Here is a 23,989-nt window from a genome sequence, read left to right as displayed (position 1 = left end):
GCTGGTGAATCTCTTGAGTGTGTGGAAGAGTTCTGTTATTTGGGAGACATGTTGTGTGCTGGAGGTGGGGTTGGAGCTAGCTCTGTGGCTAGGGTGAGAAGTGGTTGGAAGAACTTCAGGAAGCTGTTGCCTCTCCTAACATTGAGAGGACTCTTCCTACGTTCTAAGAGGTCTTTGTATGCAGCATGTGTTAGGAGTGTGATGCTGTATGGTAGTGAGACCTGGGCTGTAAAGGATGAGAAACAGGTGCGTCGAAGAAGTTGAGAGACGGAAGAAAGAGTTATATGAAGAGAGGAAGAGGGAGTTGAAAAGATTAGTAAGAGAGAGAGAGTAAGAAGAGAGTGAATAAGGAATTTGGAAGGAATTTGAGTGTAAAGTGGAGGGAATGTAAGAAAATATTCGGGAAAGAGGTAAAGAGAGTTAGACAGGGTGCCAAAGAAGTTAGTTGGGGAGTGAAAGATAAAAATGGTAGATTGCTACTGGAAAAGGGAGAAAAAATGAGCAGATGAAGAGAACACTTTAAGGAATTGTCGAACATAGAGAATGAAAGTAATGCAAGCATAAGTGGCTGGGGAATGGCTGGGAGAAGGAGGGAGAAGACAGGAAGAAATCAGTAGGATGGAAGTTGTGGAAGCAATGAACAAAGTTAAAATGGGGAAAGCCTCAGGAATTGATGAAGTGTGTGGTGAAATGCTGAAGCATGGGGGGGAGAGAGTAGTAGAATGGATGTGGAAGATGTGCAGATTGGCCTGGGAGGAAGCTAGAGTCCCGGAGGATTGGAAGTCACGTGTAATTATTCCCCTGTACAAAGGAAAAGGGGAAAAAGAAGTGTGTGGTAATCATAGGGGCATTTGTCTTCTTTTTGTAATAGGAAAAGTATATGGTAGGATACTTATTGACAGAGTTAGGGAAATAACAGAAGAATTAGTTGGAGAACAGGGAGGTTTTAGGAAGTTAAGAGGTTGTGTAGATTAGATATTCACTCTTAGATATTTAGTGGAAAAGTTTCTCGAGAAGGGAAAGAAGTTGTATGCAGCCTTCATGGATTTGGAGAAAGCATATGACAGGGTGGATAGACAAGGATTGTGGAAAGTATTAAAAATAAATGGGGTAAATGGGAAGTTGCTGAATGCCATGAAGAGTATGTATGAGGGTGCTACGGCTGCAGTGCGTGTGGATAGTGAACTGAGTGAATTTTTCTGTTTGAAGGTTGGATTGAAACAAGGCTGTGTCATGTCTCCATGGTTGTTAAGTCTGTATGTGGATGGGGTTATAAAAGAGATACAAGGTAGGGCAGTGGATGTTCGAGTGGCCCTGGTGAGAGAGGGATGTGTTTGGAAACTACCTGTACTGTTGTTTGCAGGTGATACTGTGTTCTTAAGTGAAGACAAAGGGGAGCTGCAAGGCTTGGTGGATGAGTTTGGGAGAGTGTGTAAGAAACTGAATCTAAAGGTGAATATAGGGAAGAGTAAAGTGATGGTCTTCGAGAGAAGTGAAGTCAGCGAATGTACAGTGAGGTTGGATGAGGAGGAAATGGAAAATGTGAGTACGTTTAAGTACACGGGTAGTGTGATGAGTAAGGATGGAAGTTTAGAGGGTGAAGTACTTGAAAGGGCACAGCAGGGAAGAAAGGTTGCTGGTTCCTTGAAAGCAGTGATAAGAACAAGGGAAGTGAGCATGGAAGTGAAAAAGTTACTACATGACAGTATTGTGAAACCAACTCTAACGTATGGAAGTCAAGCTTGGACCTTGCTGGAGGGACAGAGTGAGAGCAGTGGAAATGAGTTATTTGAGAGGAGCATGTGGAGTCACATGGAGAGACAGACAGACAAATGAGGAAGTGAAGGAGTGTTGTGGTGTGGATGTGATAGGAAACGTTTGGAGAAACACACTGAGGTGGTTTGGCCATGTGGAGAGGGTGGAGAGTGAGAGACTGACAAGGAGAGTGTATGTGAGTGAGGTGGAGAGGGGGGAGAGAGAGGGAGAGGCCAAAGTTGAGATGGAGGGATAGAGTGGAGAGGTGTATGAGAGAGGAGGGTGTGAGCTGGGAGCAGGGCAATGAAATGGCGGGAGACAGGGCAACATGGAGGCGATTTGTTTGTGGCCACCCCTTACAGGATTAACGTGTCTTGCAATAGATAGATAGAATATACACTTCCTATCACTTCTAAAACACCCAGTTTTACTCACCTGACATTCTGGTACGTTTCTCTTCTTCTCTTGAATTATTATTCTTTATACCTTTCCTGGGGTGGCAGTGATGTAACCGAAGTATGCGTACCTTAAGCGAGGGGTCCAGAGTATGAGTTCTTGTCTGTTCACGGGACCTTTACACAGGGCCTCCTTTTGCCCCAGTCTTTTTGTACTTAGAACTGAAATAGAGATTTGGAAGTTGTTGCTTAACCAATTTGTCTGGCCAAGCAGCTCCATTGACCACAGGGACCTTCCTATAGATACAGTACAGTACCTACGCTGTGTGGGGAACTGGTGCCCCTTTGTGGCAGACCACCTCGCCAGGATTGGACCAGAGGGTCCTTCCCTGTAGTGAGGTGCAGGGAAATACAAAGATTGGCCCTTGGATGGATGTGCCTAGTTCCATCCAGGGTGCACAGACAGTGCCATCATGTGAAGGCTCCTCATCAGTGCCTGGATGGAAGTAAATAAACTAGGCAGGTCATATTGTGGGGGGGAGAAATTACAGACTACTATCATGTGCAGACAGACACCAACTCTCCTAGTGGTACCCCACATCTTTCTTGTGCATCTCCTAAGCCATTGTGGAAAAGTTTCCTGGTTGTAACTATCCATAATGGAGAGGTTGAGTCCCACTTGGAAGACAGTATAAAGGACCACACAGTATTCTGTATACTTTCCAGCAGCATTCGGCTGACGTGCATCGTGATAAATTTTTGCACTCGCCTTGAACACCTTTACTTTTGTGCACCGGCATAGGCTCTGCCATTTTCCACTCCACTGGTATGGCTCCATTCATCCACACTTTCTGCCATGTTTACAACAAACATTTCATCCCACACTCTCATACGTACCATACATACATACAATACAAACATCATCTAATTTTGTGTTGCCCCATGAGGAGCGTAGGAGCCTGGGGCAAAGCAAGATGGTCCTGACATTTAAGGTGAGAGTGACCAGCCTCATACATCCCTGAGTGGCATTATGTGAGCAATAAACCCCAGCCACCCCTTGGATATAAACCTACACAGGTGCAATCTGGTTGGAGCACCTTAATTACCCACTTAACCACCAGGTGTCATAGTTTAGTTATATGGTTACCATCCAGCATAGTAAATGGTTTCCTTGTGTACAGGAAACCATTTGGCTTGTTACTTAGTGTTGAGTAACCCATAGACAGAAGGAAGAGGAAAGAAAGGAGGAAGGAAGGAAAGAGGGAAGGAGGAGAGGAAAGGGCAGTCACCTGAGAGCAGCACTACATCGAGTGAGTGGATGGTGAGCGTCCCCACCTGCCACTTAAATAAATAGATTTACAAACAGGGAGCTGTCTCAAAGTCAGGAAATCCTGACATCAGTAATGTAGGTGTAATACGGCCCCTAGCCGAACTGGGTGTGAAAACCGTGGGGCTGGCAGCTCCAACTGGTCCCTCTCGCCCCTTCCACTACTGTGACACTGATGGCACGTCAGCCAAACCTGACACTCTCACAATGAAAAAACAAATAGACAGATAGATAGATGCATAGATACACAGATACACTGTAAGACAGACAGTTGGATGGATGGACTTTCCCTTACATTTGATTACTGTATCTCAGTCTATTTCTCATTACCTCTGACTGCTTTCTCATTCTTCATCCATTGCACGGAATTATTCTTATGCTCTGGCACCACATTTCTTCATTGTGCACCACCAAGACCAGATTTGTGTACCTAGCCGTTTTCTCGTCATTCCTCTTCATAAGCCTTTCAAGATACTCATTCCATCTCCATATTCCGCTTCCATTTGATGGTTGCCATCCACTCCCATCCCATATCCATTTCACACCCTTTCACTGTCATTACTAATTTTTACACTGCTTTTCATTATAGAGTCCAATTTTCAGGGTAGTTTACATTTATTTTTGAGATATTATCATAAGTATCAAATTTTTCTGTTTGCCATTTATGGAAGCAGTATTGTTGAGTAACACGTATAGAACGGCATTGAGTGGTGGGATGATATATTTGATAATGTGATGAGATGGAGGGATGGGGTGGAGAGGTATATGAGAGAGGGGGATGTGAGTTGGGAGCAGGGCAGTGAAATGGCGGGGGACAGGACGACGTGGAGGCGATTTGTTTGTGGCCACCCCAAACGGGATTGAGGCGTCTGGCAATAGACAGATAGATAGATAGATTTGTGAAAGATACGGGGTAAGGAATTATATTGATAATAGGAATTTGCATAGAAGAGTATGTGCTTAGATGGCAAGGAGAGATTGGATGTTGATATGACCCAGTTACTTCCCAGCCATTGCTGGAAACTGTTGGGGAAAAAAGTAATTTAAAATGGGTAATATGGTGTTAAGTAGTTGGAGTCTCAGCTTGGACTTCATTTACTAGTAGCTGAATATTTCTTTCATGAAAATGCTAATTATGTGGATAGTTATCAACTCTGTAACTTTGTAACATATCACTCATAGTAGCACATTCAAGGGTTGATGGTAACTATCCAACTACTACTTAATGGATGTGGAGTTGGGAGGAGGTGTGGCAAACAAGAAGAGAGTGGATGGATATGGTGTAGGAGTTTTAAGAAATGGGGATGTGAAAATTAATGTAGCAAGGAAACTGACTGGAGATTGAGTTGTTTGGATAAATTATCTACAGAGGAGCATATAACTACAGTTTAACTTTATATATATATATATATATATATATATATATATATATATATATATATATACTTGATAGCAGATTGATGCATATCTAGCAGGGAGTGTGAAGCACTTCTTTAAGTGAGGCCCTGTACAATAGAAAGAACCAGCAAACCACATTTTCTGAAATGCACTTTATTGCAGCAAATGTAATTCCAACCTGTCTTCTTTTAGCTGCACTGACTTGAGAATCTTTTCCTATTTGTGAAAGTCTTTTCCCCATTCCAAAGCCATGGAGTAAAGTTTAACAATGGTAGGTCCGGATATCCCACTTGACCATGCTGCCCCGATGTTCTGGCAAAGTTCTGTAATGTAAGGTACCAATATCCATCAGACCATGCAGCCAATGCATTCATCAACTATCACCACACCTACAAGCATAGTGTGTTTACTTCTGATGAAATCTATCATGTAAGGTCCAAAAATGCATTCATGGAATGGTAAAGGTTGCAGCAAACAAAGGGGGGTAATAATGCGTTTGTATTTACAAAGCTGTGATGAAGTCTGTGATTGTGACAACTACTTTAGTTATTTAGAAAGTACACAGCAAATGCTTTATGTAAAGAAAAATGAAGGGAATATCAATAAAAATGACTAAGTTTTTCTTATTTGAAGAGTGCCCAAGTTTGTTTGCATTTTCTGATAATGGCATATTCATACCTTCCATCACAGAGGGCCTCAAGTAATCCATCATCTAATCCATAGTGCCTCACCAAGAGCTTAGGGGCCCTGGGTAAGGCAACTCAGTCCAGACATTTAAGGCGTTACCAGCCATTTTCCCTCAAGTGGCATTCCGTGAGTAATAGACCCTAGCTTATGGCATGGAGATAGTTACCGAGATCATCCATTAGGTGACCAAGGCCGACGCGTGCAGGCATGTTGGAGCCTGTGTAAGTAATACAATATGAACTACCCTTTGTAAGTAGATCCTTATGGGCCACAAATGGTTGAAGTATCTTCACTCACTAGATCGCCAGGCATTTAAAGATCAAATTTGGCAAGCAGTAGCAGCAGGGCTACTGCATCAGCATGCAGCATGAATGCCTATCCTTGATCTCCTTGCACCAGAGAAATGTCTCAGTAAGGGGTAAGTATTCAGATGTGACATGGGAGTCTGTAAATATACACCCACCGCAAATTAACTTAGAACTTACGCACATAATTGCTATGGGAGAGTGCTTTGTTTCCACCTCTACCAAGTGAATTTTTTGGTTAAGAAGTAACTGGCAACTCCTCTGGTGTTCGCGGGAGGTGGTGAAACACTCAGCACGTCAGTGCTTGCCCAGAAGCAAGAGTGGGAGTTTATGGTCCCGTCGCTCCAAGCTTGCACCTCCCTCTTTTTTCGTATGCATTACTGTTTGCTCTGTTATTTTCCTAGAGTAAAGTTGTCATGCCTAGAAAGTACTGCTCAAGGGGTGAGAGGGTCCATATCAGTGCATGAAGGCAGGATAATGTCCCTATCAACACGATTTGTGAACGTACTGGACGCACAACGTCGATCTTCATGAGGATTCTTGCTGCAGCGTGCGGCCTGCCACCTGATATCATACCAGAGCACAAGCATGGCGGTGGAAAGAAGAGGACGACTTCTAGAGGTACAGATACACTTCTGAAGAAGGAATTAATCAAGAATCCTCAACTGACAGCAACAGAATTGAAGAGAATGCATCCCCAGCTGTTACAAGACGTCTCAATTCAAACTATCCGACACCACTTGCAGAAGGAGCTGGGTTTGTCAAGCCACACTGCAGCAAAGAAACTGCTTATCACTGACCGCATGGAGAAGCAGCGCATTCAGTTTGCCAAGAAGTATGCTTACTGGAAATCAGATGAGTGGAGAAAAGTTATGTTTTCCGATGAAAGCACATTTCAAGTGTTCCAGGTGCATTCTGCCAAGGTTCGTTGCCTTGCCTCCCGTAGTTGATATGACCCTGCTTACACTGTGCCGACTATTAAGTACCCACAATCAATGGGAGTGTTTCTCAGGTGAAATGGGAAGGGGAGGCATCTACTTCCTAAGAACTTGGTCATGAATGGTGGCTGGTACATTCAAGTTCTGAAAGATCATTTGTTATACTTTTTTGCTATTCATGGGTGTGACTTATTCATGCACAATTCACCTCCATGTCACAAGTCAAGAAAGGTGACAAAATGGCTTCAGGATAATCAGATTGAGGTCCTCGCCTGGCCTGGCAACAATCTGGATCTGAATCCGACAGAAAACTGCTGGGCAAAGATGAAGCAAATCATGGTAGAGAAGAAGATACCCAGTTTGGACAACCTCAAGACTGAATTGACAAATGTTTGATGCAAAGAAATGTCCTTAGATTACTTTAGAGATCTAAGTTATTCCATGCCAAAACCCTTCCAACTGGTCCTGAAAAACAAGGGAAACATGATTTCATATTAATGAATGGCATTTCATGAACAAACATTATGATATACTATGATTTCTGTGTTTTTTTAATACCATGTGGGGGGGAGGTCCTAAGTCAATTTGTGGTAGCTGTACTTAAAACAAGTGCAGGTGGTTATGCCCGTGAGGTAGGAGCAGGATTCCCAGGGTTTAGTGGTGAGTGAATTAGTACTTGGCCCATTTCATTGGAAATGCTGTGAATAGTTCTCCCTCTGTCGTTGTTTCTCTCATTGTTTTCTGGACCATACCTCTCTCATCCATAAATGGGACAGAGTTTGGGATGATGGTGGTGATGATAATCTCATGTGTGTCTTAATATATTCACTCCATCTTACATTAGAACTCCTTTTTTACACTGTTCTTTAAAAGGTGTTTATAGTGGCTGAGTGTACACTTAAAACCCATGACTAATGAGTTGGAGTTGGTTATTTGAGATGGAACAAGTATTTACAGTTATGAGTTATGGTTTCTGCTCACTCTCTGTTACTATCCTTGGCTGGAGGGAAGTCATAGTTGGAGATTCACACCTAACCAAAACTTACTGTCAAGTGTTAAGGCAGTAGTTCAGTGCTGTACTTGAATGTTTGTTTAACAATGACATTGTTGCTTGGGCAGTGTGAAAAGGCATCATACTGCCGACAACAAGTCATTTTTCAGTGGAAGCCCTGACTGACTTCCTTTCAACCCTTGTTAGGGGGACCATGAGTGTACATTATTACAAATTTCTCATATATGCATTTAGGCAATTGTCAAGTCCTGGCTGGAAAGCAGTTGCTAATTCTGATTTTGAAATAATGTCTCTTCATCCTCAGGTGAACTGGAGGAACTACAAGCCAAGCTTAGGAAAGATTTGGAAACCTTACAAAGTAAGTGGCAATGTGTTGGCATTGAATACCAAGATTCAAAGTTATATCTAGTTGAGAGTTTTAGGGATCTGACATTTGTGAATGTTGGCACTGTAAGATTGAGTAATGTTGTGGAAATGTGGACAACTTACTGTCATTTGTATCAGTCTTGTTTGGTATTTAGTTTAGTAGAGTGATCACTGTTTTTGTATTTTGGTATGTTTTACACCATGCAGCACAGTGGTGTTACAAAATCCATGTAAACTAAAAAGATATCCAGGGTAGTATGATGGTAAGTGAGATACTGTCTGGTGCCTGTGATCTGTGGATGTGTGCTTTAACAGTAGTCAGTTGTTGGCCAGAATAAAATCAAGAGTTTCTTATGCTGACCCCCCCACCCACCACCTAGCATACAATAATTGGGCTTTTATGGGGCTGACCTGTGATGAGGTATTAAAAAGTTGTGTATACAGTGAGGTAGTTGTTAATATAACCTAATATATAGTTTGGGTATTGTAAGCTCATTTGGGCATAATGCCTTGCATAATTTTTGTTTTTTAAATGCAGAGGGTAATTAATTTTATCTTAATCTTATCCAAGTACCAGCAGAATTCCTAATGCTCTGTTTTAACCAAATATATCTCTGTCTTACCTGTCATTTCATACCTTCAAAAGTGTTGACTTTGTTTCATGGGTAACAACATCCACAAATTGCATACACATCTTGAGGGAAGACCTAGTGCGGTCCAAGACCATCAAGATAACAAAGAGAAACTGACCTTACCATGTAAATCTGGTAAACTTCAGTCATCAGTATCATTTAGTTGTGTATTATTTTGCTAGCCTAGATTCCACACCATGCATTGTCACCTTTTATGTATGATATGCTGTCAGCTTTGCTTACCACATCTTCCCTTTCATCTGCTGCACTTAACCTCTTGAATATGATATCTGTTTTAATTCTTGCTATCCCCAGATGAGTTTATTCAGCTTAGAGAGACTTTTAAAATTGGGGAAGTTAAATATTGCGTTCATTTAATCCTTTACTGCTTGAGGGCTTTTCTAAGCTAAATAGAATCATCTGGTTGTAGAAAAAGACCAATTATCATAGATTTACAGGGTTAAGCAGGAGCGTAGCCAGAAAGTTCACAAGGGTGGGTTGCAGAAAGATGTCTAGATTCTTGAGAAGGTGGTGGGAGGCGAGCGAAACGAGCCTCTACAGCTGGGGGGTTTACGGGGGATGCTGAGCCCCCCCAGGAAATTTTTTGAAAATTAAGTACTTTTAGGGGTTTTCTGAGGCCTATGAAAATATGTATTGCAGTATTCAGATGATAACTCATTATAGTGAAAATGGCGAAAAATAGAGCAAGAAAATGATTGTGGCTGACAAAAGAAGCTTTTTTAGTTATCCTTATGGAATAAAAGAACAATTATGCATTTGGGAATCTCACGTGCATTGTCCTCGCTTTTGAGAGCATAATAATCTTAGCTAAGTTAGTTGGATCTTGGAAATGTCAAAGTTAATCTGACAAAAGTGGTAACAAAAACGTATTATTGTATTCTAAAGGAAAGCAATATGATTTTAAATATTTCACAGATCTCTTGGTATCTCAAGACTCAAGTATCACATAATTAAGAACCACTTCCATAATCCATACATCAGTCTTAATAATAAATGTGCTCTGCATTGGAAGTCTACCCATTTGGTTAAACTATATATATATATATATATATAGTGTATATACAGTAACCCCTCGTTATACGATGGGGTACCGTTCCTGAAAACCCCATCGTATAGTGAGCCCATTATAACATGGAGTCAATGGGGATACTTTCCCAGACCTGCCTTAACTCCCTCATACACACACCTTAGCACTCAAATACATGAAATATCCGTATGTTTAAACATTTAAAGTAACGCGTTAATAATGAATAAAGAGGAAAAACATGAAAACTTTGGTATACAGTAGTTCGTACCTTTACTGAAGCAAGTAGGGTTGTTGATGTGGTTCTGAGTGAATTCGCCGTGAAGTCAATTCACCGTCAGAATATGGACAGTTCCCCGTCAGGACAATTCCCCGTCATTCTATAAATATACAGTACTTATTATTAATTAATTGATACTCTGATAACTAATTTTCAGGGGGATCTATCGAAGTCTATGTTCATTCAATAGCGTAGGCTTGGGATATCATTTATAAATTGCACTTTTAGACAATAATTAACTTGTTTCTACCTTGCTGTAGTTGACTTTGAATTATATTGTAGCATCACCCATAGCTGTCTTCATTAATTTTCATTGGTACTAAAACATCCTGGGTATGTATTAAAACGACTTTGAAGAGGTACAAGTATTCAATAACTACTGTAGTGTACTTGCTAAACAAACTGATATGTAAATAAACGATGGGGAATCATCCTGACAGCGAAAAGCCCTGATGGCGAATTGTCCCGAAATGTTTGTATAGACGTAATATGAAGATTATTTGTATGATTCCAAAGTATGTCGTTCACTTAAGGTCATTAGGCATTTATAGAAATGCCAATGTCTGGTAGGTAGCTTTATGTTAAACGATGAAGGAAAGATCGTAAATCGCCTGATTCGTGTTTCAGTATATTTATATTTTTTTCAGTTAATACCCATTATTTGATGCCATACTTTACATTTATTATAAAAACAATAAACCACCATCACATTTATAACTCTTATAAATCAAAAACTAGTGTACTTGCTGAATAAACTGATATGTATGTAAATGACGGGGAATCGTCCTGATGGCGAATTGACTTGACGGCTAATGGTCCTGACTCCAAGGCTAAGGGACAGTAAGGGCCTCACAGCCCTTACTCATCACTGTCAGAACTGGCTGGCTGGCTGGGCAGGGCTGGCTGATGAGGCTGGACTAGTGGACGAGTGTGTGTTGTCCAGCGCCGACTGTTTTGGATGTTTGCGCTGCGTTTGCTGTTCACTGAGCCATGGACGATCCATCGTTGTAGCGAATCGTTCCCATCGGACAGCGAGCGTAGGGTACTAAAATGTTGACATCGTATAAGCGAAATATCGTATAATGAGACATTATATAACAAGGAGTTGCTATATACAGTATATACATACACACCTGATTTCTACTCTGATCACAGGCAATAAAAGCTCTAGCACTCTAGCACTGATGGTTTTCATACTTTGAACAGATATTCCTCAAGAAAACATAGTTATGATTAATTAAATTGGAAGGAAACACCGATTAACAAAAACATAAGACATTGTCGAACTCAGACAAATAAATTTAGTTTCATTCATACTGGTAATCTATAACTGCTATATCAGCTAAAGTGAAAAAAAAAAAAAAAAAAATTCTGGAGACATACTGTATATATGCTGTCAGCAATTTTGCATGCCATTATAGTACTGTATATTCATAGGAGGAGGAATTGGAAAATGTGAGTACATTTAAGTACTTGGGTAGAGTGATGAGTAAGGATGGAGGTTTGGAGGGTGAAGTGCTTGAAAGGGTACAGCAGGGAAGAAAGGTTGCTGGTTCTTTGAAAGCAGTGATAAGAAACAGGGAAGTGAGCATGGAAGTGAAAAAGTTACTACATGACAGTATTGTGATACCAACTCTAATGTATGGAAGTGAAGCTTGGACGTTGTTGGAAGGACACAAGTCAAGAATGAGAGCAGTGGAAATGAGTTATTTAAGAGGAGCCTGTGGAGTCACATGGAGAGACAGGCTGACGAATGAGGATATAAAGGAGCGTTGTGGTGTGGATGTGGATGTGATAGGAAGCGTTATGAGGAACACACTGAGGTGGTTTGGCCATGTGGAGAGGATGGAGGGTGAAAGACTGACGAAGAGAGTGTATGTGATTGAGGTGGAGGGGGGAAGAGGGAGGGGGAGGCCGAGGATGAGATGGAGGGATGGGGTGGAGAGGTATATGAGAGAGGGGTGTGTGAGTTGGGAGCAGGGCAGTGAAATGGCGGGGGACAGGGTGACTTGGAGGTGATTTGTTTGTGGCCACCCCAAACGGGTTGAGGCATTTGGCAATATATAGGTAGATAGGTTCAATCTTCTTGCTTTTCTCTGAGAACTGATCCAAAATTATGTCTGTATGACACTGACTCACCATGATTCTCTCTCTCTCTGTCTGTCTGTCTGTCTCTCTCTCAAGTGATTTATTTATTTATTTGTAAAGATTTATTATTTTTTTTAGCCCTATACGATTTCAAGACCCTCAGGGGAAGGGCGGCCGCCTCCTCTGCACCCCTCCTTCGCTACGCCTTGGGGGTTAAGTGTTTTCACTACCCTAATCATACCTGTTCTGTTTGTGTGATATTGCTTATGAAAAAGATTTAAAATAGCAGGGCAGTCATAGTGAAAATATGATTGGGTCTGGTGACCTTGTTAATCTTTAAACTGAAAACCTAGTCTGGTCCAGTTCCAGTTCTATAGGCTAATTCTGGTAATACTGGCCCTGTTAATAAACTCCAGTAAACTACAGTAATATTGGCAGAATCTAGTCTTGTATCTCTCTCTCACTGTAAGGGAAAAGGTGGTAGGGAAGTGAAAATAACTTACTCATAAAATCCATAATTAGCTTCCCATGGAGGTTGTGGGTAAATCAGTAGGTCTCTCTCTCTCTCTCTCTCTCTCTCTCTCTCTCTCATCCCACCCTGTGTCTTAACAAGTACAAATTCAATTCCTGATATGGGTGGGGAACAGTTGAAGTATATGAATTTTGTATAACAGACTGTTGTGATCAATAATAATACCCACCTACATGTAAAAACACCTGTAATAACCAATACAATAACAACCAGATGTTTATTTAAGTTACGTCAAGTAAGAATCAATTGCATACCAGTTGATCATAAATGAGTTAATTTAACATGGGTCCATTGGGAATGTATTGGGTTCAAGGGCCACATAACCCAAAAATCTCAGAAAATGTTTTCTGCCACCCACCTGAGGTATGTCGTAGGCCAATCCAAGTTGTCCCCCACTCCCCACTCCGAGACAGGGGGACAGCTGGAGGACCTGAACGATCACTCCAGGTCGTCAGGAGGAGATGATGAATGATGGGGAGAGCAAAGAGGTGAGGTTGAGGGAGAATAAAACAGTGTGGGAGGTGGGGAGCTATGCGATTAGGCAGTGGGAGAATTGATGTGGTGAGGCAGCTATGAGTTTTTTTTTTTTTTTTTTTGTGGACCTTGAACTGGGGCAGCTTAAAGGCATCTGCAATCCTATTAACCCCATGCCCATCCTTATGGTACTTTTTGGCCTGCCCTTGGTGCCCTCAGTAGCACCACACTTTCCACTGAGGTTAGCACTCTTACTTGACACGTTTTCCATGTCTCAAGTTTCAGCATTTCACGCGCTAAAAATGTCTCTACATTTATTGTGCGCTTTTTCTGTTATTTTGTGATTGCAATAGTGTTTTGATGGCCTTGCACATGCAAGACAAAGGGCACATATGTGCTCAAACAAGTGTTGGCAACATGTAAGCAACACAGTAATGAACATTCTGCAAACATGTTGGGAGCAGCAGCGTCCAGATCATGTTGGCAACATCATGATGAAGTCTCAGCTGCCTCATATGGACACACTTATCCCATCACCTCTGCTGCCAGTGTTCGAAACTGCACTGAAACATGTTTGCATACATCTTTCCAAATACTGCTGCAAGCATGTTCCCGAACATGTTGCCAGCTGTGTTGCCAACATATGTTTGAGCACACGTGTGGACGCCCCCTTATGTAAAACGGAATGGAAGGGAGATGATCACAGCAGTAGGATACATGAGTGAGTGGATGAGCAACACGGGTACTTCAAGAAGTGGCAGGAAGGAGGACGTGTATACAGAGGCCTCAGAAGGTTCTGCACATGTAAAAATGGGGCGACCGTCTTGGCTCAAGTGTATGACTGTTAGCATGATTGGGTGGCAGTGTGTCCACATGGGATCATTGTACACACCATTGCAAAATTGTATATAAAATTTTTTGTGATCATTAGGCTGAAACTGTATAAGCAATTTTTGTGATCGTTAGGCAGAAACTGGGTATGAGTTTTCACTGATCATTATAGTGAAGAGTGACATACCAAATGCATTACTGTACAGTACATTGTTTGGGTATGGGACAGCCCTAGCATGTACAGTAATCATTTTGGACAGTGGGTGTTAATGCTAAAGTTGACACTTGTGGTGGTGTATGTGGAGGACTGCTGGGCCTTAAGCAACAGGCTGTTAAGTCTTTGCCTAAAGTTAAATGCATTTTATATTCTCCCTATGTGTCAAGTGGGGTTGGTGGAGGATTAGTGCCCCTCCCTGTAAAACAATTAACTCTAAGCCCTTGGCCACCCCATCTGAGATACATGGTATCTGGCAATGAATGAATGAATATATATATATATATATATATATATATATATATATATATATATATATACAGTAATCACTCTAATATCCGGACGCCCAATAACCGAACATCCCCACTACCCGGACCTTATCGTCTTGGGATCAAACATTCCCAAAATGGTCCGAAAATCCAAAAAAATTGGAAAAAGAATCGATTTTTTGCCGTCCGTAATTTGAACTTGCCGCGCGCGCCGCGTGAGAGCATTGTTTTGGTTCGTCATTCCTCCGACGTCCGATAGAGCGCCGCTGCATCCTCCCCACTTCCCGCCTGTCTCTCACCACGACAAGACTTACGCTGTTCGCCATGGCTGCTCACGTGCTCGCTTTTGTGGTGGTGCTGTACTTGCTGCAAGGCCTCCTGCTGCTCTCTGCCCTACTCTTAGTGTGTGTGATGATGGCCCCTCCTCCTGAGAAAAGGAAGAGAGTGGTGTTGACTCTGGAGAAGAAACGGGAGATATTGGAGAAGGTTGATGCGGGTTGGTCTTCCTCACGCATTCTCCGCGAGTTCAACCTGGCCCGGTCGACTTTGTTCGATATCAAGCGTTCCCGAGACAAGCCCATGCAGTACACGGCTGACTTCTCGTCGAGAAGCAAACGCAACGTGGAGAGGAAGGTTATGTTTACCCCCAAGTATGCAGAGATCGACCGCTCCACGTTGATTTGGTATCGACAGCAACGTGCAGCTGGTGTGATGGTACGTGGAACGGAGCTGAAGGCTGCTGCTGAGAAGTTTGCAAGGCTTCACGACGCCCTTGACTTCAAGGCATCCGAGGGTTGGCTCTTCGCGTTCAAGTTACGACATGGCCTTACTAACCGTAAAGCACATGGCGAAGCATTGGACACTAACGAGGATGGAGTGGACGAGTTTCGGCACAAGGTGAAAGGCTCGATCGACAGGGAGGGCCTCACTCTCGGTCAAGTCTATAACGCTGACGAAACTGGCCTATTCTATCGCTCGGTGCCAACGAACACTCTGGCCGATGAGACGGAGAAGCGTGTACCTGGCCGCAAGCTTTCTAAGGAACGGATATCTGCTTTGTGTTGTGCCAATGCTAACGGCATGCACCGGCTTAAGCCCATTATTGTTGGCCGTGCAAAGCAGCCTCGGTGCCTTCGTGGGGTGATGGATGTCCTTCCTGTCGTATGGTACCATTCTTTGAAAGCATGGTTCACAGCTGTGATTTTCAAAGACTGGTTTCACCATCACTTCGTCAAGGAGGTCATACATTACCAGACGAAGACACTGGGAATTCCTCGCGACCAGGTAAAGGCTCTCCTGCTCAACAATGCACCTGCCCACCCGTGCGACAAGGACTTGGTTGCTGAAAATGGCCGTATTAGGTGCATGTTTCTGCCACCTAATACGACTGCTCTCATTCAGCCAATGGACCAAGGAGTGATCGTGGCAACAAAGCGCCTGTACCATCGGAAGTTCCTGGACGAGGTGATGGTTGTTCTCGAGGACGAGGACGAGCGCAGGGAAGGACGTGACACTCGAGGCAAGCGGACTTTGGAAAACCTTCGCCGCTACAACATCAAGTCTGCGCTGTACAACTGGGCTAGTGCATGGAAGGAAGTCCCTGTGAAAACTCTTGAAAATGGTTGGTCTCGTCTGCTTCTCGGAACAGATGTGGAGTACGATTTCCTAGGGTTTGACGTGGATGACTTCCATGCACGGCTACGTATGCACGGCAACGATGTTGATGTGGACGATGTTCGTGAGTGGTTGGACAACGACGAGGGCGATCCTGGGTATCAGACGTTGTCTGATATCGAGATCGCGTCTTCGGTTGCTGGTGTCAGTCCCGAACTTGAAGATTCCGACGACGAAGGTGATGATGATGCAGACTCCGCTCAGCAGGACACTACTCCAGCCATCCCCAAGCTGAGCGCACTCCGGGAACATCTAGAGTTCGTCCTAGACTACCTGGAACACCCGGACTGCGACAGGGAGATGGGGCCCTTGGGACTCGTGGAGGAAGTGCGTGCTTTCAGGCAGCGCATCATCAATCGCCAGAATCATCGGTCCTTGCGTCAGTCAACGATTGACAGTTTTTTCAGGCCCGTGACCCCCGCTGTGCCAAGCCCTGGTTCCACTCCGTTGCCTCCCCAAGACAGGCCCTCATGCTCCGAGCCACAGCCCAGCACATCAGCTACAGTGGAGTCACTGCTCGACGTGAGTTTGCGGCTGTCTTCAGAGTCTTCTGTAGTCGGTACGCCATCACCACGACTCACCGATGCACCCCTTGGACGCCTGCCAGTGATACTCTCGGGCTCTGACAGTGAATAAACAGCAAGAACTTCTCCACTAGACCACACGGGAATTTTGAGTGTTGTGCAGTGAAAAAAACGGTGTGTTGTGTTAAGGTTTTCAAGTTGGGAGAAAAGACTAAGTAGAAAAGAAATTTAACGTAACTAACCTTCTTTGTTTTGGCTTTGGAAAATTATAAAAACTGGGGAAAAGTTAATGTGCAACACTTAAATTAAACTGGAACGTTATTTGGACTAAAGTGAACACTGTGAAAAGAGCGGACTTCTGTGTGTTAGTGACTAAGTTCAGTGCAAGACTTCAGGAAGAGTGTAGTGCAAGTGCTTCAGGAAATCGTTCTTACTGTCAGAGTCCGAGAGGAGGCGGTTATTCATCGAGGTGGCCAGGGACTTGCTGTAAGTAGCCAGAATGTTTCATGTTGTACTATTTTCCATACTATATTTACCAGAATGTTTCATATTGTATTTTTTCCCATACTATACTTACCAGAAAGTGTCATACTGTACTTCTTTCCATACTAAACTTACCTCATGCATGTGCAGTAGGAATGTGTTTTTCAGAGTTCAGTTAGGTTCGGTTAGAGTCCATAAGTACCAGAATGTTTATTAATGTATGAACATACTTCTAAACCCACATTTTATGTTTCTATTGCATTTATTTCAGTCATTTATGTGCCTTATTGGTGTGATTTGGGTGTTAAATAGGTGCTATGCATGTCCGGAGGGAGTTGTATAGGTGTTTCTCTGAGTTAGGGTCCGTAAGTACAAGTCCATAAGCTGGGGCCCAATATCCGGACGAAACCAATATCCGAACCTACCGATGGCTCTATTGATCCGGATATTGGAGGGGTTACTGTATATATATATATATATATATATATATACAGTAATTCCTCCAATATCCGATGTAATAGAGCCAAAGGCATGTCCGGATAGTGATCCTGTCCGGATATTGGGCCCCAGCCTCCTGGACTTGTACTTATGGACCCTAACTCAGAAAAACACCTATACAACTCCCTCTGGACATGCATTGCACCTATTTAAGACCCAAATCACACCAATAAGGGACATAAAAGAAGGAAATAAATGCAAAAGAACCATAAAATGAGGTTTTAGAGGTGAGTTTATACAATATTAAACATTCTGGGTACTTACAAGTCCCTGGCTCCTGGACTGGTTTGAACCACCAGTTTGCAGCCCACAGTTAATCCTCTGCACTCTAAATTCTAATTTCTTAACACTGCACAACACACTAAATTCCCGTGTGTTCTAGTGGCGAGGTATTTCAGTTTATTCACTGTTCATTCACAAAAAACAAGCACCTGTGGCTTGCACTGCTATAAGCATCTGCTCTCGATCGGAGTTAGGCTGTGACTGTTGATGATGGCGGGGTAACAGTGTTGCCAGATCGCAACGGCCACATTACCAAACTCCTCAATTTTCATTACCATTTTTAATTTTCATTACCAAATTCGTAAAGCTAGCATCTATTCTTCACTAATTATATACACAAGTGGAAATACATGTAATCACTCTTCTTATAATTAACAGCATGTTGATTATTATCACTCTATATAGGCTACCAAATTAATCAGAGGGAGCAAACAATCCACCATCTCCATCCTGTGTATCCTCATACATGTGAAAAATCCATTTGGTAATGCATTATTCTGATTCATTACCAAATTGGCCCACACTTGGTAATGAAAAATACCAAATGGCAACCCTGACAGGGGAGGAAGGAAGGGGTGAAGGGACCATGGTGTAACAGCTGTTCGGCGCCACTCGGGAATTTCAAATTACGGGTGGGAAAAAAGTCAGATTTTTTTTCGATTTTTTTTGCGGTTTTTGGCCATTTTGGGAATATTGGATCCTGGGACGATTATGTCCGGTCAGTGGGGATGTTTGGATATTGGGCGTTCGGATATTAGAGGGATTACTTATATATATATATATATATATATATATATATATATATATATATATATACAGTATATATATACAGTACTCGTCAGAAGTATTCAGCGTTGTCCACCGGGCGCGCAGTACTTATGGCCCAAAAAGAATCACCCATTTTTGGGGGTAAGAATTGAGCCACAAGTTTGAGCTCCGAGCATGACGTCACGGTAGCCTGAGGCCTTCCGACACGCTGGTTAGTTCCCGCCTCAGTCGCCCACGGGCTGCCTGAGAGAGAGGAACTCCGCCGAGTGTCCCTCTCAAATTGCGCCATTTTTTACCGAGTGTCCCGCAGTGTTTTGGCCTTTAAAACTTTGTTATGGCACCTACCCGTGAACTATCGAGTGAAATCATATCCCAGATCATTGCTCTAAAGGAGGCAGGCCACCAGACAAAGGAAATTAGTGAATTGGTTGGTGTGGCACGATCGACAGTGCGTCGTTGGTGTGCGCGGTTTCGGGAGGAAAACAGTGGTGAAGTTCCCACAAAGAAACCGAGGTCTGGTAGGCCTAGGAAAACTTCCCCAAGGTCTGTTAATGTTTTAAAACGTGCAGTGGAGTTTAATCCTCGTGTGAGTGCAAGGAAAATTAAGGAGAGCAACCCAGAAGTGTTTGGTGAGGTGTCAGTGAGAACAGTGTCTCGTAGGGTGCATGAGCTTGGTTACACAAGTCACAGGCCTGTGAAAAAGCCTCTTCTCTCTAGCAGCCAGAGAATTCGTAGGCTTGCCTTTGCTAATAAATATCTAAACTGGGGTGAGGAGCAATGGTTGTCAGTGTTGTGGTCTGATGAGGCAACTTTTAGTGTTACCTGTAACAGAGGAGCACGCAAAGGTAGTGACCCACTTGACCCACGGTATGTAGAAAGCACAGTTAAACATCCTGATTCACTCATGGTATGGGGTTGTTTCTCAGGGAAGGGTTTGGGGAAGCTTGTTGTACTTCCCAAGAACCTCAGAGTGAATCAGGATGTTTACCTGGAGCTTCTGTGTGATCATTTACCAGACTCCTTCGAGCTAACAGGTGCACGAGTGTTTCAGCAGGACGGTGCACCTGCTCACAAGGCCAAATCGGTCACCAATTGGCTTCGTGACTGTGAGGTATCATTCATGACAGACTGGCCAGGAAATAGCCCAGACCTCAACCCGATTGAAAACCTCTGGTACCTCATAAAGAAGAGTCTCCAAGGGAAGGACGTGAGCTCTCTGCCTAAGCTGGAAGCCGCCATTCGTGACTCCTGGGACAAAATACCGCTCCAGCACCTCAGGAGCCTCGCCCTTTCACTTCCAAGACGTCTCAGGTCCGTGAAGAAACGTAAAGGCTACCCTACGAAGCACTAAAGGTAAATAAAATGTATTATTTATATGTTTTTTCAATGTTGAAAGGTTTGTTTCTCAGGAGGGACGCAGGGCGCTCCATACTTCTGACGAGCACTGTATATATATATATATATTTTTACACACACACACACACACACACACACACACACAGTAAACCCTTGATATAACGAACCCTGGTATTGTGAATTTCGGATAAAATGAACAGCCAAATCACGAACGAACTCCCCCTGGATTTTGCGAACAAAGGTCTCTAAATGAGGGGGAAGTTTGGAAATCAGCCCATAGTGACAACAACATCACTTCCTGGCACAGTAAGTGTACTTCAACAGCATCCCTTCCTGGCACAGTAAGTGTACTTCAGCAGCATCCCTTCCTGGCACAGTAAGTGTACTGTAACAGTACTACATTATACTGTACAGTTACTACTCATTATACGTTGATCCGGTACACGATAATTCGCTACAACAATTACAGAAAAGTTCCACCCCAAAATCCGATTTATGATGAATTTCCCACTATAACAATATTGCTCTTGGAAAATTTCATACGAAGTGCCAGGCACACGTAAGGCAACCGTCGCTTGTCTCAGGCAAGATGGTGGCCCCAGCATGCAGAGCATTGTTTTGGTTCAGTTGCGTTCCCACCACCCTTTCAAAGCCGTCTTTTCCACTTGTTCACGTGTTCCCCCCTGCTATTGTCACCTCTCAGCCAAGCATCTTGCTACAGTAGGCCTGTACATCCTGTGGCACCAGGCCAACGTTATGCAAGTGTGACTGTTGTGTTCTTGCGACGATTTACTGTACGTGAGTAACACTGCCTGTATTGGTGTGATAGTGTTTGTTTTGGTCTAGGAGACAACTTGGACCGACACAGGAAGTGATTAAGGTGGGCCTTCATTTTTGTTTCAGTCTTGGGTTGGTGACTTTGGGAAGTTGAGTTGATGTAACCCCCCTTTCATGATGTATTTCAATCTCCTGATTAACCCCTCAAGACCAATGCCGCGCGATCGTACTTTTGTGTATTTTAACAGGCCAGCCTATCCCGCACAATCACTAAAGACACACAAAAAGCTAGGGGAGGGTAACCTCACTCCTTTGGTGATGTATATGGGATCAGACCAATGAGAGCTAGAGTGTCTGGGATGGTATGGCATGATTGGCCCCCTAAGGTGGGGCAGAAGGAACCCCCCACCACCACCATCACTTTACCTCCCTCAGCCCCACTTCGTCATCTCCACATTGTCCTCTCCCAACCAACCATACCCCAACATACCCCTTACAGCGGTGTGTGTGCATAGCAACCCTTCTCCCCTTCCTCCTCCCCTATCCCTTCTCCCCTATCCCTCCATCCTTCTCCCCCCTCCCCTATCCCTCCATCCTTCTCCCCCCTCCAGCCATACACACTCCTCCTCCACTTTTCGCCTGGCTTGTTTTGTTGCTATGGGCGTATGTCACACTGACAGCTTGTCCTGCCAACTTCACATTGACATTAGTTATGTATGTATAATTATTTACCGTAAATAATGCATTTTCTGTACATTGTCTATTTTCACCCATGGGGGATCGGTAACCTTTTTTGCATCTTTGATGGGCAATTGTGCAATAACTATTTGGTCAGTCTGGCTGAAACATACATTTTCAGGTGTGTAAATTCAGTCTCTTGAAATATGGAAGAAAAATTTTTACCTTGGTGAAAGTAAAAAAATCGACCCTGTTTTGCGGTTGGAGGGACAGACCTGCTGAGCGAATTGCGTACTTTAGGGGTTAACGATAAACTTGTTATACGTTAACCCCTAAAACGCGGATCGTTGCGTTTGCGACGCTCGGCCATAAGGGCAGAACGGCGGGTCGTCGCGTTTGCGATTTTAGTAAATTTTGAATAACCGCGGGCAAGCAGGCTCCAGCTGGTATTGTCTATCAGTACCACCACCCTCTAGCTACGACTAGCATACTTTACCTTTGTACTACTGACCTCAATTGTTGCCAAATATCGCGTTTTCCCCCCGTCCCCCCCCCACCACGGCCCGGCCAGCCTGGCTGTGATACATGGCAGCGCTCTGAGCGCTCAGAACTGTAAATCTGCGATCTCCTCTCACAAGCAGTTTATGCTACTAGGAAACGCTTGTTTCCCCAGTTGTAACACTAGCTTTTTTTCTCACGGTTTGCCTCTGTTTAGCGTCAGTTTACTGCAGGCTTTCAAAGTGAGATTATGGCGAGTTCTAGCTCTTCCCAGTCAGTGCAAGCGGCCGACAGGAACGAGAATAAAGTGGCGGACGTAAGGCAGAATAAAAAGCGCGCCGTGGTGATCTTTTGGGAAGTAATATGATTGAAAATAATGTAGTATACATGTTTTTAGCTGTGAAAATGGAAATGTTTGTTGAGTGATGGGAAGACCGCCGCCACAGTGCATGTCGGCCGTACGCTCCGTTGATTTTAGCCTTATTTTCAGTGCTTATTGTACAAATACGGATTCCTAACTACCTTTACGTTGTAGTATAAAGTTTACTGTGACAGAATGAGGCTGTGGTAGAGGGGAAACCGGGTTGCTGGAGGTGTGAAAGTGAAGATTTGGTTACCCAACTTTGCAAGTCTCCACAAGTCCTTGGGTAGTCAACGAAGGCTCAACATGTGGCTCAGGAGAAAGCTGAATGTAAGTACTATATGCCATAAAAATTTTAATGCTCTAGGGTTAATCTATGATTTTTGGCAAATATTTTCCCACAGGTACTCAGACCCCGCTACAACCCCGCCACAGCGGGGGGATCGGCCGTACACAGCCGCGTTTTAGGGGTTAAGGTATGGCCTGACGTAACCCCATCGTATAACGAGTAGTGACTGTATTCTTATTATAAGTACAGGTAACTCGCACGGAACACGATCTCACGGAACGCGCTCGCAATTATACACGGTAAGGGCTGGGATACATATAAGACAACGTAAGATTAAAAAACCATTATGAAAACTACAAATTAACGCAGGAGAGGCCTTTGAAAGATCAAATCCTCGAACGTCACCGCAGCGCGCGGTTTGTTTTGATTACGTGACGATCTAGGCGGGAAATTATTCAGCGAGTGAGACATTCCCGAGTACAGTAGCACAGTATTTGTAAGTTAAATATTTACAGTACTGTACTGTTCTGGTAAGTTTATGTGCAACTTAAAGTACTATTAAATAACGTTAAAGCAAGAAATAAAGTCTTATAACCAGTTTACCTGATAGGCGTCAGAATATTGCCTTTTTTATTTGTTCGTTTTTTCCACAGTGCTGTTCAGTATTTGTAAGTTAAATATTTACTGTTCTCGTATGTACTGTACTTGTAAGCACTTAAATAAAGTTAAAGCATTAAATAAAGCCTTGTAACCAGATAACCCGAATTATATGATTACCCATGATCGGCGTCGGAATATTGCCTTTTTTGTTTGTTCGTTAAACTCTTACTGTACTGCTCTTCTACAGTACTGTATTTGTAAGTTAAATATTTACTGTTCTGGTATGTACTTGTAAGCAATTAAAGCATTAAATAAAGCCTTGTAACCAGTTAACCTGATTTATATGATTACCCATGATCGGCGTCGGAATATTGCCTTTTTTTTTGTTTGTTCGTTAAAGACTTATAATAAGAGAAAAATACATTTTTGTCTTGGTATCTTTACCTATTTGCTCAGGTTTGCTGTAATGGTTTGCAACTTGTAGAAAACTGTGAAAACTTTCGGGAAGTGAACGAAAATCTGGGACATGACCTTGACTTCATCATCTCATGTATCATCTGTCAGTTCATCACCGGCTATCGTGATGAGTGGATGTACGATTTTTTCGCTCGTGGCCATGCCTAACCACACATAGTTACACCCATTATCTCGAC

The 23,989-nt window shown here is 43.2% G+C and overlaps 1 protein-coding gene across 3 annotated transcripts in view; it reads left to right on the top strand.

Moving 5' to 3' along the window:
* Positions 1-23,989, top strand: part of Surf6 (Surfeit locus protein 6) — a 76,646-nt gene that overhangs the window by 31,108 nt on the left and 21,549 nt on the right. For all 3 annotated transcript variants that reach the window (XM_080268031.1, XM_080268030.1, XM_080268033.1), the window contains exon 5: positions 8,122-8,175. In XM_080268031.1, coding sequence (XP_080124157.1) covers positions 8,122-8,175 — 54 coding nt within the window. The remainder of the gene's footprint in view (positions 1-8,121; positions 8,176-23,989) is intronic.

The sequence above is a fragment of the Coenobita brevimanus genome, chromosome 26 (assembly GCF_032717465.1).
Source record: "Coenobita brevimanus isolate Jiangsu-jjx chromosome 26, ASM3271746v2, whole genome shotgun sequence".
NCBI classification, from domain to species: Eukaryota; Metazoa; Arthropoda; class Malacostraca; order Decapoda; family Coenobitidae; genus Coenobita; species Coenobita brevimanus.
This window is presented reverse-complemented; position numbering and strand designations above follow the sequence as displayed.